This window comes from Rhinoraja longicauda, chromosome 8, assembly GCF_053455715.1.
Source record: "Rhinoraja longicauda isolate Sanriku21f chromosome 8, sRhiLon1.1, whole genome shotgun sequence".
NCBI lineage: Eukaryota > Metazoa > Chordata > Chondrichthyes > Rajiformes > Arhynchobatidae > Rhinoraja > Rhinoraja longicauda.
In genome coordinates, this window is record NC_135960.1 from 69,186,284 (window position 1) to 69,200,518 (window position 14,235).

A 14,235-nucleotide genomic window follows, 5' to 3' on the forward strand; every position below is an offset into this window, starting at 1 on the left:
ATAGATTTAAACAGGTACATGGATATGAAAGGTTTTGTGACAGACTCTGGCAAATGGGATGAGCGTGGTTAAGACAGGGCTTATGACTATAATACATGGCTAGTATACACGCAGATGCACTGCAGCTGAATACATGACAATGTGAATCTATTAAGAATAATGGTGTCACATAAAGTCAGTCAATGACTAACAGCTGTCATTGTGAAGTGTGATCTTACTGCGGGCTGTTGTCAAACGAGACACGTTTACAAGTACACAGTGTAACCTGCAAATTCCAATTTAGTTCCTCCTGTCACGATTCAGTCTGTCACAGCTATTACCACTTTCAGGGACGACAGTGCTATTAGTGCTCAACATGTTTTTCTGCACAATGGCTGTGCTCATTGGTGAAGCCTCACTGACCTGAAATGTTAACCCACTATTTCTCCTTCCATAGATACTGCCTGACCCACTGAGTAGTTTCTGCACTTGAAAAAAAAGACACAAAGTGCTGGAGTAACTCAGCGGGCCAGGCAGCGTCTCTGGAGAACATGGATAGCTGACGTTTCACAGAGTGCTGGGGTAACTCAGCGGGTCAGGCAGCATCTCTGGAGAACATGGATAGGTGACGTTTCACAGAGTGCTGGGGTAAGATGAAAGGTTTAGTTCAATTCGGTTTATTGTCATGTGCACCGAGAGGAATAACGTTTAGTGCAAGATAAAGTCCAGTAAAGTCTGAAAAAAAAAGGCACCATAGGTGTGAGGTAAGGAGAGTAGGGCGGTCACGGTGGGGCAGCGGTAGAGTTGCTGCCTTACAGCGAATGCAGCGCCAGACTCCCGGGTTCGATCCTGACTACGGGTGCTGTCTGTACGGAGTTTGTACGTTCTCCCCATGACCTGCATGGGTTTTCTCCGAGATCTTCGGTTTCCTCCCACGCTCCAAAGACGTCCAGGTTTGTAGGGTAATTGGCTTCGTAAACGTAAAAATTGTCCCTCGTGGGTGTAGGATGGTGTTAGTGTGCGGGGATCGCTGGGCGGCACGGACCCGGTGGGCCGAAGGGCCTGTTTCCGCGCTGTATCTCTAAAACTAAAAACTAAAAGAGGTGCGAATTGTGAAGCTAGAGGAAGGAATATAAGTGGAAGGGGAGGGGGGTGGGGGGCTGCACAGTGGGAATAATGGGTGCGCATTCACGTAGGGAACAGGGAAGGGAGCGGGGAAAAAAGGTGGGTGGGGGGAGGTTTGTAGGTTAGTTCCCTAAAATTGGAGAGTTCGGTGACCATTTAATGTTCATTGTGCTGTTCTCAGTACATGTGGCACAGTGGCGCAGCGGTAGAGTTGCTGCCTTACAGCGAGTGCAGCGCCGGAGACACAGGTTCGATCCTGACTACAGGCGCCGTCTGTACGGAGTTTGTACGTTCTCCCCATGACCTGCGTGGGTTTTCTCCGAGATCTTCGGTTTCCTCCCACACTCCAAAGACGTACAGGTTTGTAGGTTAATTGACTGGGTAAATGTAAAAATTGTCCCTAGTGTGTGTAGCATAGTGTTAATGTGCGGGGATCGCTGGGCGGCCCGGATTCGGTGGGCCGAAGGGCCTGTTTCCGCGCTGTATCTCTAAATCTAAATCTAAATCTAAAAATCTAAACACTCTTGAGTTGGTTATACAGAGGTCCGTAATAGTGAGGCTTTACTGTGCTGAGAATGAGCTACAGTACAGTTGGCATTAGATGGGAGATGGGTTAATGTTCCAAGTGTTCGCTGGAAGACGGATAAATGGACAGATATGGCCGCGAGCAGTGAACTCAGACATCCCAACTGGTCCAAAACTCCATTGACTCCATCTACACCTCACGCTGCCTCGGCAAGGCCAGCAGCATAAACAAGGACCAGTCTCACCCCGGTAACTCCCTCTTCCCCCCCCCGTCTCCCATCAGGAAAGATGTACAGAAATCAAGAACCAGAGGATGTAGGTTTAAGGTGAGAAGGGGCGAACACTATCCTACACGCGCTGGGGACAATTTACAATTTTACCAAAGCCAATTAATGTACGTCTTTGGAGGTTGGGTAAGCTGGGACTTTATTCCTTAAAGAGTGCAGGAGGATGAGGGCTGATCTTATAGAGGTGTACAAAGTCATGACTGGAATAGATAGGGTGAATGCACAGTTGTTTGGTCAGAGGAGGGGAATCGAGAACAAGATGACATAGGTTGAAGGTGAAGGAGGAAAGATGTAGTACCAACCTGAGGGGTGACTTTTTCACACAGAGGGTGGTGGGTGAGCGGAATGAGCTGCCAGAGGAGGTAGTTGAGGCAGACGCGATAACAAAATGTAAAAGATACTTGGACAGGCACAAGTTTAGGAAGGGGTTAGCAGGAGTTGGGCTGAATGGGCTGTTTTTTGCGCTGTATTATTAATTATCCGTGGATATTCCCCCCGATGCAGGAGCTTGATCGCCCCGATGCGGAGGGCTCGACCGCTGCCGGCTACGGGAGCCAAGATCGTCCCGTCAACGGAAGGCTCGAGGCCCCCGACCGCTGGAGGACAAAGAAGGGAAGAAGATTGAACTTTTTTTCGCCTTCCATCACAGTGAGGAATGTGGAGGAGTCACTGTGGTGGATGTTCATGTTAAAATGTATTTTGTGTGTCCTGTTGCTTATTTATTGGTATGACTGTACGGCAAATGATATTCCTCGTATGTTGCAAAACATACTTGGCTAATAAAGTATGATTATGATTATGATTTTTTTAGATTTAGAGATACAGCGGGGAAACAGGCCCTTCGGCCTACCGGGTCTGTGCCGCCCAGCGATCCCCGCACATTAACACTATCCTACACACACTAGGGCCAATTTTTACATTTACCCAGTCAATTAACCTACATACCTGTACGTCTTCGGAGTGTGGGAGAAAACCGAAGATCTCGGAGAAAACCCACGCAGGTCACGGGGAGAACGTACAAACTCCGTACAGACGGCGCCCGTAGTCAGGATCGAACCTGAGTCTCCGGCGCTGCATTCGCTATAAGGCAGCAACTCTACCGCTGCGCCACCGTGCCGCCCATTATGATTATGATGATGATAAACGGAAGAATGGATTTTTTAAAAATTGTTGTTCTTTGGGATTTTCTTAACGCCAGGATAAAGAACGCTTCACACTCACAGTGGACTCTTGTGACGCAAGGGTTTAGCTCAAACTATTATTACGTGGAATATTCTCACCTTTCGTTTGATGTCCGTGAACTGAGAGAAGATCAAGGACCAGTAGAAGGCCAACTCCACGATGTAGTAGTAGTGGAGGTCAGAGGGGAGAGGCTGTGGGGGGAAAGGAAAGCACTTCACATGTCAGTTCTCGCTGCAATACCCTCGGTGCAGTCACTTCTGGCATGTCATCGTAGATGCATTATTTTTTTTTAAATAAAAAATATTTATTCAAATATTAAAATAATATATACAATGCAAAAAAAACAAAAACAGAACCCACCACCACAATACAAGACAAGCAATAAGCTATTATACAACTCTCTTACACTCCTTGTCAAGGATGCATTCCACCCCCCGCGGTGCCCAGCGGTCCCGGAAACCCCCCAGGGTGCCCGTGGACAGCGCGTAGTCCCTCTCCAACACCACCCGGGCACGGAGTAGATGCATACTGTTGGCATGTATCTCAGCTTGGTTTGGGAGCTCTGTCCAAGAACGCAAGATCGGGGGAAGAACGCAAGAAGACCGCAAGAACAGCTCCGCCCAAGAGGGCAGCACGGTGGCGCAGCGGTAGAGTTGCTGCCTTACAGCGCCAGAGACCCGGGTTTGATCCTGACTACGGGTGCTGTCTGTACGGGGTTTGTACATTCGCCCCCGTGACCTGCGTGGGTTTTCTCCTGGTTTTCTCCGGTTTCCTCCCGCACTCCAAAAGCGTACAGCTTTGTGGGGTAATTGGCTTGGTATAATTGTAAATGGTCCCTACTGTGTGTGTAGGATAGTGTTAGTGTGTGGGGATCGCTGGTCGGCGCGGACTCCCGAAGCCAAATGGTCTGTTTCCATGCTGTATCTCTGAACTAAACGGAAAGAAATGCTGTATCTCTAAACTAAACGAAAATACCAAAAATAGACACAAGATGGTGGAGTAACTCAGCGGGACATGCAGCATCTCTGGAGAGAAGGAATATTGTCATAGAGTGGTACAGTGTGGAAACAGGCCCTTTGGCCCAACTTGCCCACACCAACCAACACGTCCCAGCTACACCAGTCCCACCTGCCTGCATTTGGTCCATATCCCTCCAAATGTGGCCTATCCATGTACCTGTCTAACTCTTCCTTAAACGTTGGGATAGTCCCAGCCTCAACTACCACCTCTGGCAGCTTGTTCCATTCCACACCACCCTTTGTGTGAAAAAGTTACCCCTCAGATTCATATTAAATCTTTTCCCCCTCACCTTGAACCTATGTCCTCTGGTCCACGTTTCCCCTACTCTGGGCAAGAGACTCTGTGCATCTACCCGATCTATTCCTTTCATGATCTTATACACCTCAATAAGATCTCCCCTCATCCTCCTGTGCTCCAAGGAATAGAGACCCAGCCTACTCAACCTCTCCACACCACTCTAGTCCTGGCAACATCCTTGTAAATCTTCTCTGAACCCTTTCAAGCTTGACAATATCTTTCCTATAACATGGTGCCCAGAACTGAACACAATATTCTAAATGTGGTCTCACCAATGTCTTATACAACTGCAACATGACCTCCCAACCTCTATACTCTATACTCTGACTGATGAAGGACAATGGGCCAAAAGCCTTTTTGACCCCCTTATCTACCTGCAACTCGACCTTCAAGGAACCATGCACCTGCACTCCTAGATCCCTCTGCTCTACAACATTACCCAGAGGCCTACCATTTACTGTGTCGGTCCTGCCCTTGTTGGACATCCCAAAATGCAACACCTCACACTTCTCTGTATTAAATTCCATCAACCATTCCTCAGCCCACCTGGCCAATCGATCCAGATCCTGCTGTAATCATTTACAACCATCTTCACTATCTGCAAAACCACCCACTTTTGTATCATCTGCAAACATGCTAATCTTGTCCTGAATGTTCTCATCCAAATCGTTGATGTAGATGACAGACAGTAACGAGCCCAACACCGAACCCTGAGGCACACCACTGGTCACAGGCCTCCAGTCTGAGAAACAACCTTCCACCATCACCCTCTGCTTCCTTCCATGGAGCCAATTTACAATCCATTCAGCTATCTCTCCTTGGATCCCATACGATCGAACCTTCCAGAGCAGCCTACCAAGCGGAACCTTGTCGAACGCCTTACTGAAATCCATGTACACAGCATCTACAGCTCTGCCCTCATCGACCTTTTTGGTCACATCTGCAAAATTAGATTTGTGAGACATGATCTCCCACATACAAAACCGTGCTGACTGTCCCTAATCAGCCCTTGCCCATCCAAATGCCTGTATAACCTATCCCTCAGAATACTCTCCAGTAACTTGCCAACTACAGATGTTAAACTCACCGGCCTATAGTTCCCAGCATTTTCCCTGCAGCCCTTCTTGAGTAGAGGCACAACATTTGCCACCCTCCAGTCTTCCGGCACCTCTCCTGTATTGAAGGACGACTCGTAAATTTCAACCAGGGCTCCCACAATTTCCTCTCTAGTTTCCCGCAATGTTCTCGGATATATCTGATCAGACCCTGGAGATTTGTCTACCTTCATACACGACAGTACCTTCAGTATTTCTTCTACGGTAACACTGACTGCTCTCAAGACACTTCCATTGACTGCCCCAAGTTCCTCCGTCCTCCTGTCTTTCTCCTCGGTAAATACAGAGGAGAAATACTCAATGAAGACCTTGCCCATCACCTGTGGCTCCACACAGAGGTGACTGCTTTGATTCCTGAGAGGTCCCACTCTCTCTCTAGTTACCCTTTTCCCACTTATTTATTTATAAAATCTTTTGGGATTGTCCTTAATGCTACCCGCCAGAGCTATCTCCTGGCCCCTTTTTGCCCTTCTGATTTCCTTTTTCAGTTTGCTCCTTAGATTCCGAAACTCCTTCAGCGATGCACTTGATCCCAGTTGCCCATACCTATCCCATGCATTCTTCTTGTTTTTGACCAATGCCTCAATCTCCCTCGTCAGCCAAGCTTCCTTACATTTGCCTGCTTTGCCCTTCACATAAGCTTTTGTCATCACGTTTATGTTACATCGGTAACCTAACTAAGGTAAAGTAGGTAACGATAGGTAACGTTTCGGGTCAGAAACGTTGCTTTCTTCTCTCTCTCCCCCACCCATCATGTTTTATTAGGAGCATAAAATACAGATACCAAGCTGGGCACAGTAAGGATATAATAAATTGGACTTAACCAGAGTAACTCCCTGGTCCACTCGTCCCTTCCTACCCAAACCACCCCAACCCCGGGCACTTTCCCCTGCAACCGCAGGAGATGCAACACCTGTCCCTTTACCCCCCTCCTCAACTCCATTCAAGGACCCAAACAGTTTTTTCAGGTGAGACAGAGGTTCACCTGCACCTCCTCCAACCTCATCTACTACATCCGCTGCTCCAGATGTCAACTTATTTACATCGGCGAAACCAAGCGCAGGCTCGGCGATCGCTTCGCTGAACACCTGCGCTCGGTCCGCGTTGACCAAACTGATCTCCCGGTGGCCGAGCACTTCAACTCCCCCTCCCATTCCCAGTCTGACCTTTCTGTCATGGGCCTCCTCCAGTGCCATATTGAGGCCCACCGGAAATTGGAGGAACAGCACCTCATATTTCGCCTGGGCAGTTTGCAGCCCAGTGGTATGAACATCGACTTCTCCAACTTTAGATAGTTCCTCTGTCCCTCTCTTCCCCTCCCCCTTCCCAGATCTCCCTCTATCTTCCTGTCTCCACCTATATCCTTCCTTTGTCCCGCCCCCCTGACATCAGTCTGAAGAAGGGTCTCGACCCGAAACGTCACCCATTCCTTCTCTCCCGAGATGCTGCCTGACCTGCTGAGTTACTCCAGCACTTTGTGAATAAATACCTTTGATTTGTACCAGCATCTGCAGTTATTTTCTTATATTAACCAGAGTAAGACCTGATATATCTGATCAGGCCTTGGAGATTTGTCTAACCTTCATACACAATGCATGATATCCCAAAGCAAGTAAAATGCTCCCTCTAATCACTTTTATTACCCAGATTCTTAGTTTTCATCCTTGATGTATGTATTTTCTCGGATGCAGAGTCTTTGAATTTTAAAGAGCTTTCTTTAAGCGGTGACATCTCGTTTCACAGTATGTAATTATCTTAAATTGCATTTGAAGAATGGCTGTTAGATTTTGTAACGGCGCTTTGAGCATGTTTCATCCTCAATGTGACAAGGATTACAATTGGTCGGTAGATTTTCTCATCTCAATTTCTGACTAAATCACCAGGTATTCATCATTTCAGCCCTTTATGTTATATCTCCCAAAAATGTCGGCAATTTCCCAAGTCGCTTATCTTTTCAAATCATGAGATATAGTCCATAATTGATATAATCTACTGAAATACAGAAATATGAAATATGATTGAAATATGAGGACATCACAGAAATGTCTGTTCATTAGTTATTCCCAGATCACCTCACCTATGGTAAATTTAATGTCGCCACTTTTAAAATTGAGTGACCTGATAATTACATTTTAATTTATCGAACTTGGGCACAGCGGTAGAGTTTCTGCCTCACAGCGCCAGAGACCCAACTACGATCCTGACCGCGGGTGCTGTCTGTATGGAGTTTGTACGTTCTCCCCGTGACCGCGTTGGGTTTTCTCCGGGTGCTCTGGTTTCCTCCCACACTCCAAAGACGGACAAGTTTGTGGGTTAATTGGCTTCGTTAATTGTAAATGGGCTCCAGTGTGTAGGATAGTGCGAGTGCATGAGGATCGCTGGTCGGCGCGGACTCACTGGCTGAAGGGTCTGTTGTCGCACTGTATCTCTAAACTAAACCAAACGGCACAGGAACAGGCCCTTCGGCCCAACTTGCCCACACCGGCCAACATGTCCCGTCTCTACCAGCCCCACCTGCACCTGTTTGGCCCATATCCCTCGAAACCTGTCCTATCCCTGCACCTGTCCAAATGTTCTTCAACGTTGTGATGGCACCTGGCTCAACTACCTCTTCCGGCAGCTCGTTCCATACACCCACCACCCTTTGTGTGAACATTATACTGAGTGTTCAGCATGGGCAAGTTTGGATCAAGGGGCTGTTTCCTTGCTGTTGGTGAGGCCGCGGTTAGAGTATTGTGTTCAGTTTTGGTGAGGGGAGATTGGGAAAGGGATTGCCATTGTGGACAGAAACCATTCTAATGTTATTTTTCCCCGACCAATTTCACGGTTGTTATGGGGACCTGGGTGGGCGTTGATGATAAACCCTGCGATATATAACGTTCACCAGCTGTCGTTTCCTTTTACTAATGTCGACAGTGGAAACTGTGGTGATAATTCCCAGCTTTGGCTCAGTTTCTTCCCAGCTGTTATCAGGCAACTGAACCATCCCATCACCAACTAGAGAGCGGTCCTGAGCTCCCACCTCCCTCATTGGAGACCCTCGGACTTTACTGGACTTATCTTGCACTAAAGAGTGAAGAAAGCCAATGGAATATTAATAATAATAATAATAATGCATTACATTTATATAGCGCTTTTCATATACTCAAAGACGCTTTACAGGGATTTAGAGAACATAGGGACGTGAATAAATAGATAAATAAGTAAACGAACAGAGAAAGGAGACAGAAGGTGGGGTGATCTTCAGTGGTTGAAGGCAGTACTGAATAGGTGAGACTTCAGTGATGTTTTGAATGTGGTGAGTGTGGAGGAGTCTCTGACGGTTTGAGGTAGTGAGTTCCATAGGGTGGGAGCAGCGATGGAGAAAGCCCTGTCCCCCCAGGATCTGAGTTTGGTCCGGATGTGGGGGGATAGGAGATTGGCAGTAGCAGAGCGGAGGGTGCAGGTGGGAGTGTGCCTGTGGAGGAGGTCGGTCAGGTAGGATGGGGCCAGGTTATGGAGGGCTTTGTAGGTCATGAGGTGGATTTTGTACTGGATTCTCTGGGGGATGGGGAGCCAGTGGAGTTTGTAAAGTTTGTTGGCCTTCATAACAAAAGGAGTTGAGTATAGGAGCAAAGAGGTCCTTCTGCAGTTGTACAGGGCCCTAGTGAGATCGCACCTGGAGTACTGTGTGCAGTTTTGGTCTCCAAATTTGAGGAAGGATATTCTTGCTATTGAGGGCGTGCAGCGTAGGTTCACTAGGTTAATTCCCGGAATGGCGGAACTGTCATATGTTGAAAGACTGGAGCGACTAGGCTTGTATACACTGGAATTTAGAAGGATGAGAGGAGATCTTATCGAAACGTATAAGATTATTAAGGGGTTGGACACGTTAGAAGCAGGAAACATGTTCCCAATGTTGGGGGAGTCCAGAACAAGGGGCCACAGTGTAAAAATAAGGGGTAGGCCATTTAGAACGGAGATGAGGAAAAACTTTTTCAGTCAGAGAGTTGTGAATTTCTGCCTCAGAAGGCAGTGGAGGCCAATTCTCTGAATGCATTCAAGAGAGAGCTGGATAGAGCTCTTAAGGATAGTGGAGTCAGGGGGTATGGGGAGAAGGCAGGAACGGGGTACTGATTGAGAATGATCAGCCATGATCACATTGAATGGCGGTGCTGGCTCGAAGGGCCGAATGGCCTCCTCCTGCACCTATTGTCTATTGTCTATAAACATTATTCCCTTTTTCCTGTATCTGTACACTGTGGATGGTGCGATTGTAATCATGTATTGTCTTTCTACTGACTGAATAGCACGCAACAAAAGCTTTTCACTGTACCTCGGTACATGTGACAATAATAAAATAAACAACGACAAAAAAAACACCTTCAGGCAGTGATCCAATAAATTTCTCAATAATTGTACAGCGTGGAAACAGGACCTTTGGCCCAAATTGCCCATGTCAATCAACATGTCCCATCTACCCTAGTCCCACATGCCTGCGTTTGGCCTGTATCCCTCCAAACCTTGCCTATCCATGTACCTGTCCAAATGTTTCTTCAACATTGCGATAGTACCTGCCTCAACTACCTCTCCGGCAGCTTGTTCCTTGCGTTCACCACCCTCTGTGTGAAAAACTTCCCCCTCAGGTTCCTATTAAATCTTTCCCCTCCTCACCTTAAACCTCTGTCCTCTGGTTCTCCATTCCTTTCCTCTGGGCAAGAGGCTCTGATCGATTCATGTCATGATTTTGTACACCTTTAAAGATCGCCCCTCATTGCGAATTAGCAGCAATGAGATGCAATTAGCAGCAATCAGTCTGAAGAAGGGTCTTGACCCGAAACGTCACCCATTCCTTCTCTCCTCAGATGCTGCCTGACCTGCTGAGTTACTCCAGCATTTTGTGAATAAATACCTTCGATTTGTACCAGCATCTGCAGTTATTTTCTTACAGCAATGAGATGAGCATCTTATCGAATTACAACATCAACAAGCACATTTATGTTGGCAGAGTTTTCAACCCTATAGTTGTTGAACATCTTGTCTAGAAAGTTGTCCAAAGATTGTTGCTAGGCCCATGATAGGGAGCATGTGACAGCCTCTGCAATTATTGTAACCAGACCTATTTCCTTTCTTCATGACACTTGGACGGGCACTAGGGTTGCCCCGCGCCCCACGTGACCTTACCCAGTCAGCGACCACGTGCTCCCGCTCCACCAATGGTGGCCGTCCGGGCCGGGAGGCGGGTAGCCATGCAAGCTCCGGGGCCTCCGGGCCTACACTGTCTGGGCCTACACTGTCCGGGCCTACACTGTCCGGGCCGACAGCGGCCCACGGACCTACAGTATCCGGACCTACAGTGTCCGGGCCTACACTATCTGGGCCTACACTGTCCAGGCCTACAGCGGCCCCCGGGTCTACAATGTCCGGACCTACAGTGTCCGGACCTACAGTGTCCGGACCTACAGTGTCCGGACCTACAGTGTCCGGACCTACAGTGTCCGGACCTACAGTGTCCGGACCTACAGTGTCCGGACCTACAGTGTCCGGACCTACAGTGTCCGGACCTACCGTGTCCGGACCTACCGTGTCCGGACCTACCGTGTCCGGACCTACCGTGTCCGGACCTACAGTGTCCGGACCTACAGTGTCCGGACCTACAGTGTCCGGACCTACAGTGTCCGGACCTAGTGTCCGGACCTACAGTGTCCGGACCTACAGCGCCCCCTCTGGCCCAATACGGGACAAGGGCGGTCCCGTACGGGACAAACCAATTTAGCCCAATATACGGGATGTGCCGGATAATACGGGACAGTTGGCAACCCTAACGGGTACATGGATAGGACAGGTTTAGAGGGATATGGGCCAGACATGGGCATGTGAGACTAGTCTAGATGGGGCACCTTGTTCGGTATGGGCAAGTCCTTGCTGTACGACTCTATGACGGAGAGGCCACACTTTTAGTTTAGTTTAGTTTAGAGATACAGGGCGAAAACAGGCCCTTCGGCCCACCGAGTCCGCACTGACCAGCGATCCCCGCACATTAACATTATCCCACACACATTGCGGACAATTTACACATACACCAAGCCAATTAACCTACAAACCTGTACGTCTGTGGTGTGGGAGGAAACTGAAGATCTCGGAGAAAACCCACACAGGTCACGGGGAGAACGTACAAACTCCGTACAGACAGCACCCGTGGTCGGGATGGAACCCAGGTCTCCGGCGCTGCATTCGCTGTAAGGCAGCAACTCTACCGCTGCGCCACCGTGGCCGAGTAATGTGTTTGGTTTTGGTCACCCTGACACAGGGAATCGTCTCTGCATCCTTGCTTTCCAACTTGGCAACATCCTGCCTATCACACGGTGACCGAAACAGACGCTGGAAATCTGACATAAAACTGGGAAGGTGCTGCAAAGAATCCATGGGCCTTACCTGGTAAGGGTAGTTGTACCAACAGTGTCTTGTATCCCAAAGCCAAGGAACCTGCACATGGAACAGAACAAAGTGTCAGGAATACCACCAAAGCTTTGTACAACAATGAATGGCAAAATCTGTATGACAATCTCTGAAAATATCACAAGCTCAAATCTATAGCGTGAATGGCCTAATTCTGCTCCTGGAACTTATGACTGTTGGGGTTGGGCACGGATAAGATGGGCCGAATGGCCTGTTCCGTGCTGTGCGACCCTATGACTCTATGTACTTCTGGCATGAATTTGTGCCGTTAGTGCGGCACAATGGTAGGGTTGCTGCCTCACAGCGCCAGAGACCCAGGTTCGATCCTGACCTCAGGTGCTGTCTGTGTGGAGTTTGCACGTTCACCCTGTCACCACGCGTGTTTCCTCCGGGTGCTCCGGTTTCCTCCCGCATCCCAAAGACGTGCAGGTTTGTAGGTCAGTTGGCGTTTGTACATTGCTCCCTAGTGTGTGGAGGGGTGGATCAGAAAGTGGGATTACATAGAACTCGTGTGAACGGGCGATCGATGGTCAGCGTGGACTCAGTGGGCCAAAGGGCCTGTTGCTATGCTGTATAGACTTTACTTTAGCCCACCGAGTCCACACCAACCAGCAATCACCCCAAACACTAGCACAATCCTACACACTAGGGACAATTTACAATTTACAGAAGCCAATTACCCTACAAACTTCTACGTCTTTGGAGTGTGGAGAAAACCCACACGGTCACAGGGAGAACGTTACAAACTCGAATAGACAACGCCCATAGTCAGGATCGAACCCGGGTCTCTGGTGCTGTGAGGCAGCAACACTGCGCCACCGTGCCGCCCATTTGAGTGACAAAGAAAAACTCTGCCGCTGTGAGGCAGCAACTCTACCTCTGAGCCACCGTGCTGTCCCTCTGTCGCTAAGATATCTCCAAACTAAATCTGAACTAAACTAAACTAGTTACCTCACCAGGAATTAAATGAGTATATCGGGGCCATAGTTGTGAGCAGGTTGCAGCTAGGAGACAAGCCTGGTTATCATTGTGGAGGGTGGGTGCCTCAATGCTGTCTTTTGCTGCTCCATTTGTATCTCCATCAGCTTTCAAACCGTCACCATTTTGTCGTGCAAACGTTTTCAAGCAAGCAATTTAGTTGTTGTCTGTAAGTTGCCCCCTGGGGTATCTACGGGGAGTGGTTGAGAAGGTGGACAACATAGAACTAGTGTGAACGGGTGATCGATGGCTGGCATTAACTTGGTGGGCTGGAGGGCCTGTTTCCATGTTGTACAGCCTTTAGACTTTACTTTAGAGATACAGCGTGGAATGGGCCCTTTGGCCCAACGAGTCCAGCGATCACCCCATACACTAGCACTATCCTTCATATCGTGATGGCACTCATTCCTAATTTGATTTTAATAATCTTCTCTTGGGCCCATCCAGATTCCTTTGTGTTGTGCCAGGTTGGAACATAACACTGACCACCAAGTGGGTTACACAGGTTAGTTAGCGAGGTTCACTTGCTTTTGTCACCTTTTTCCATTAATAAAGACAAACGCTTCATATATTTTAGTTTAGTTTAGAGATACAGCGCGGAAACAGGCACTTTGGCCCACCAAGTCCGCACTGACCAGCGATCCCCGCCCATTAACACTATCCTATACACACTCGGGACAATTTACATTTATACCAAGCCAATAAACCTACAAGCCTGTACGTCTTTGGAGTGTGGGAGGAAACCGAAGATCTTGGAGAAAACCCACGCAGGTCACGGGGAGAACGTACAAACTCTGTACAGACAGCACCCGTAGTCGGGATCGAACCATTGTCCCTGGCTCTGTAAGCGCTGTAAGGCAGCAACTCAACCGCTCCGCCACCGTGCTGCCCACATATGTTTCTAACGCCTTCCTCAACCTTTCCCACCATGCGAACATATCCCGAGGTGCCTGCAATGAGCTGCCAGGGCTGGTGGTAGAGGCAGACACAATAATGGTATTTAAAAGGCACAGGGATATGCAAGGAGTAGATTTGTTTAGTTTATGGTCACGTGTACCGAGTTTCAGTGAAAGGCTTTTTGTTGCGTGCTATCCAGTCAGCAGAATAGACAATAGACAATAGGTGCAGGAGGAGGCCATTTGGCCCTTCGAGCCAGCACCGCCATTCAATGTGATCATGGCTGATCATTCTCAATCAGTACCCTGTTCCTGCCTTCTCCCCATAGCCCCTGACTCCGCTATCCTTAAGAGCTCTATCTAGCTCTCTCTTGAATGCATTCAGAGAATTGG

General features: G+C 48.5%; 1 protein-coding gene across 1 annotated transcript in view; it reads right to left on the minus strand.

Moving 5' to 3' along the window:
• The window catches only part of LOC144596373 (ceramide synthase 6-like), a 140,419-nt gene that overhangs the window by 27,215 nt on the left and 98,969 nt on the right, over positions 1–14,235 (minus strand). Inside the window, exons 5-6 of the mRNA XM_078404630.1 lie at positions 11,945–11,995; positions 3,197–3,289 (exon numbers count right to left, since the gene is read on the minus strand). Of these exons, the coding sequence (XP_078260756.1) occupies positions 3,197–3,289; positions 11,945–11,995 (144 nt within the window). The remainder of the gene's footprint in view (positions 1–3,196; positions 3,290–11,944; positions 11,996–14,235) is intronic.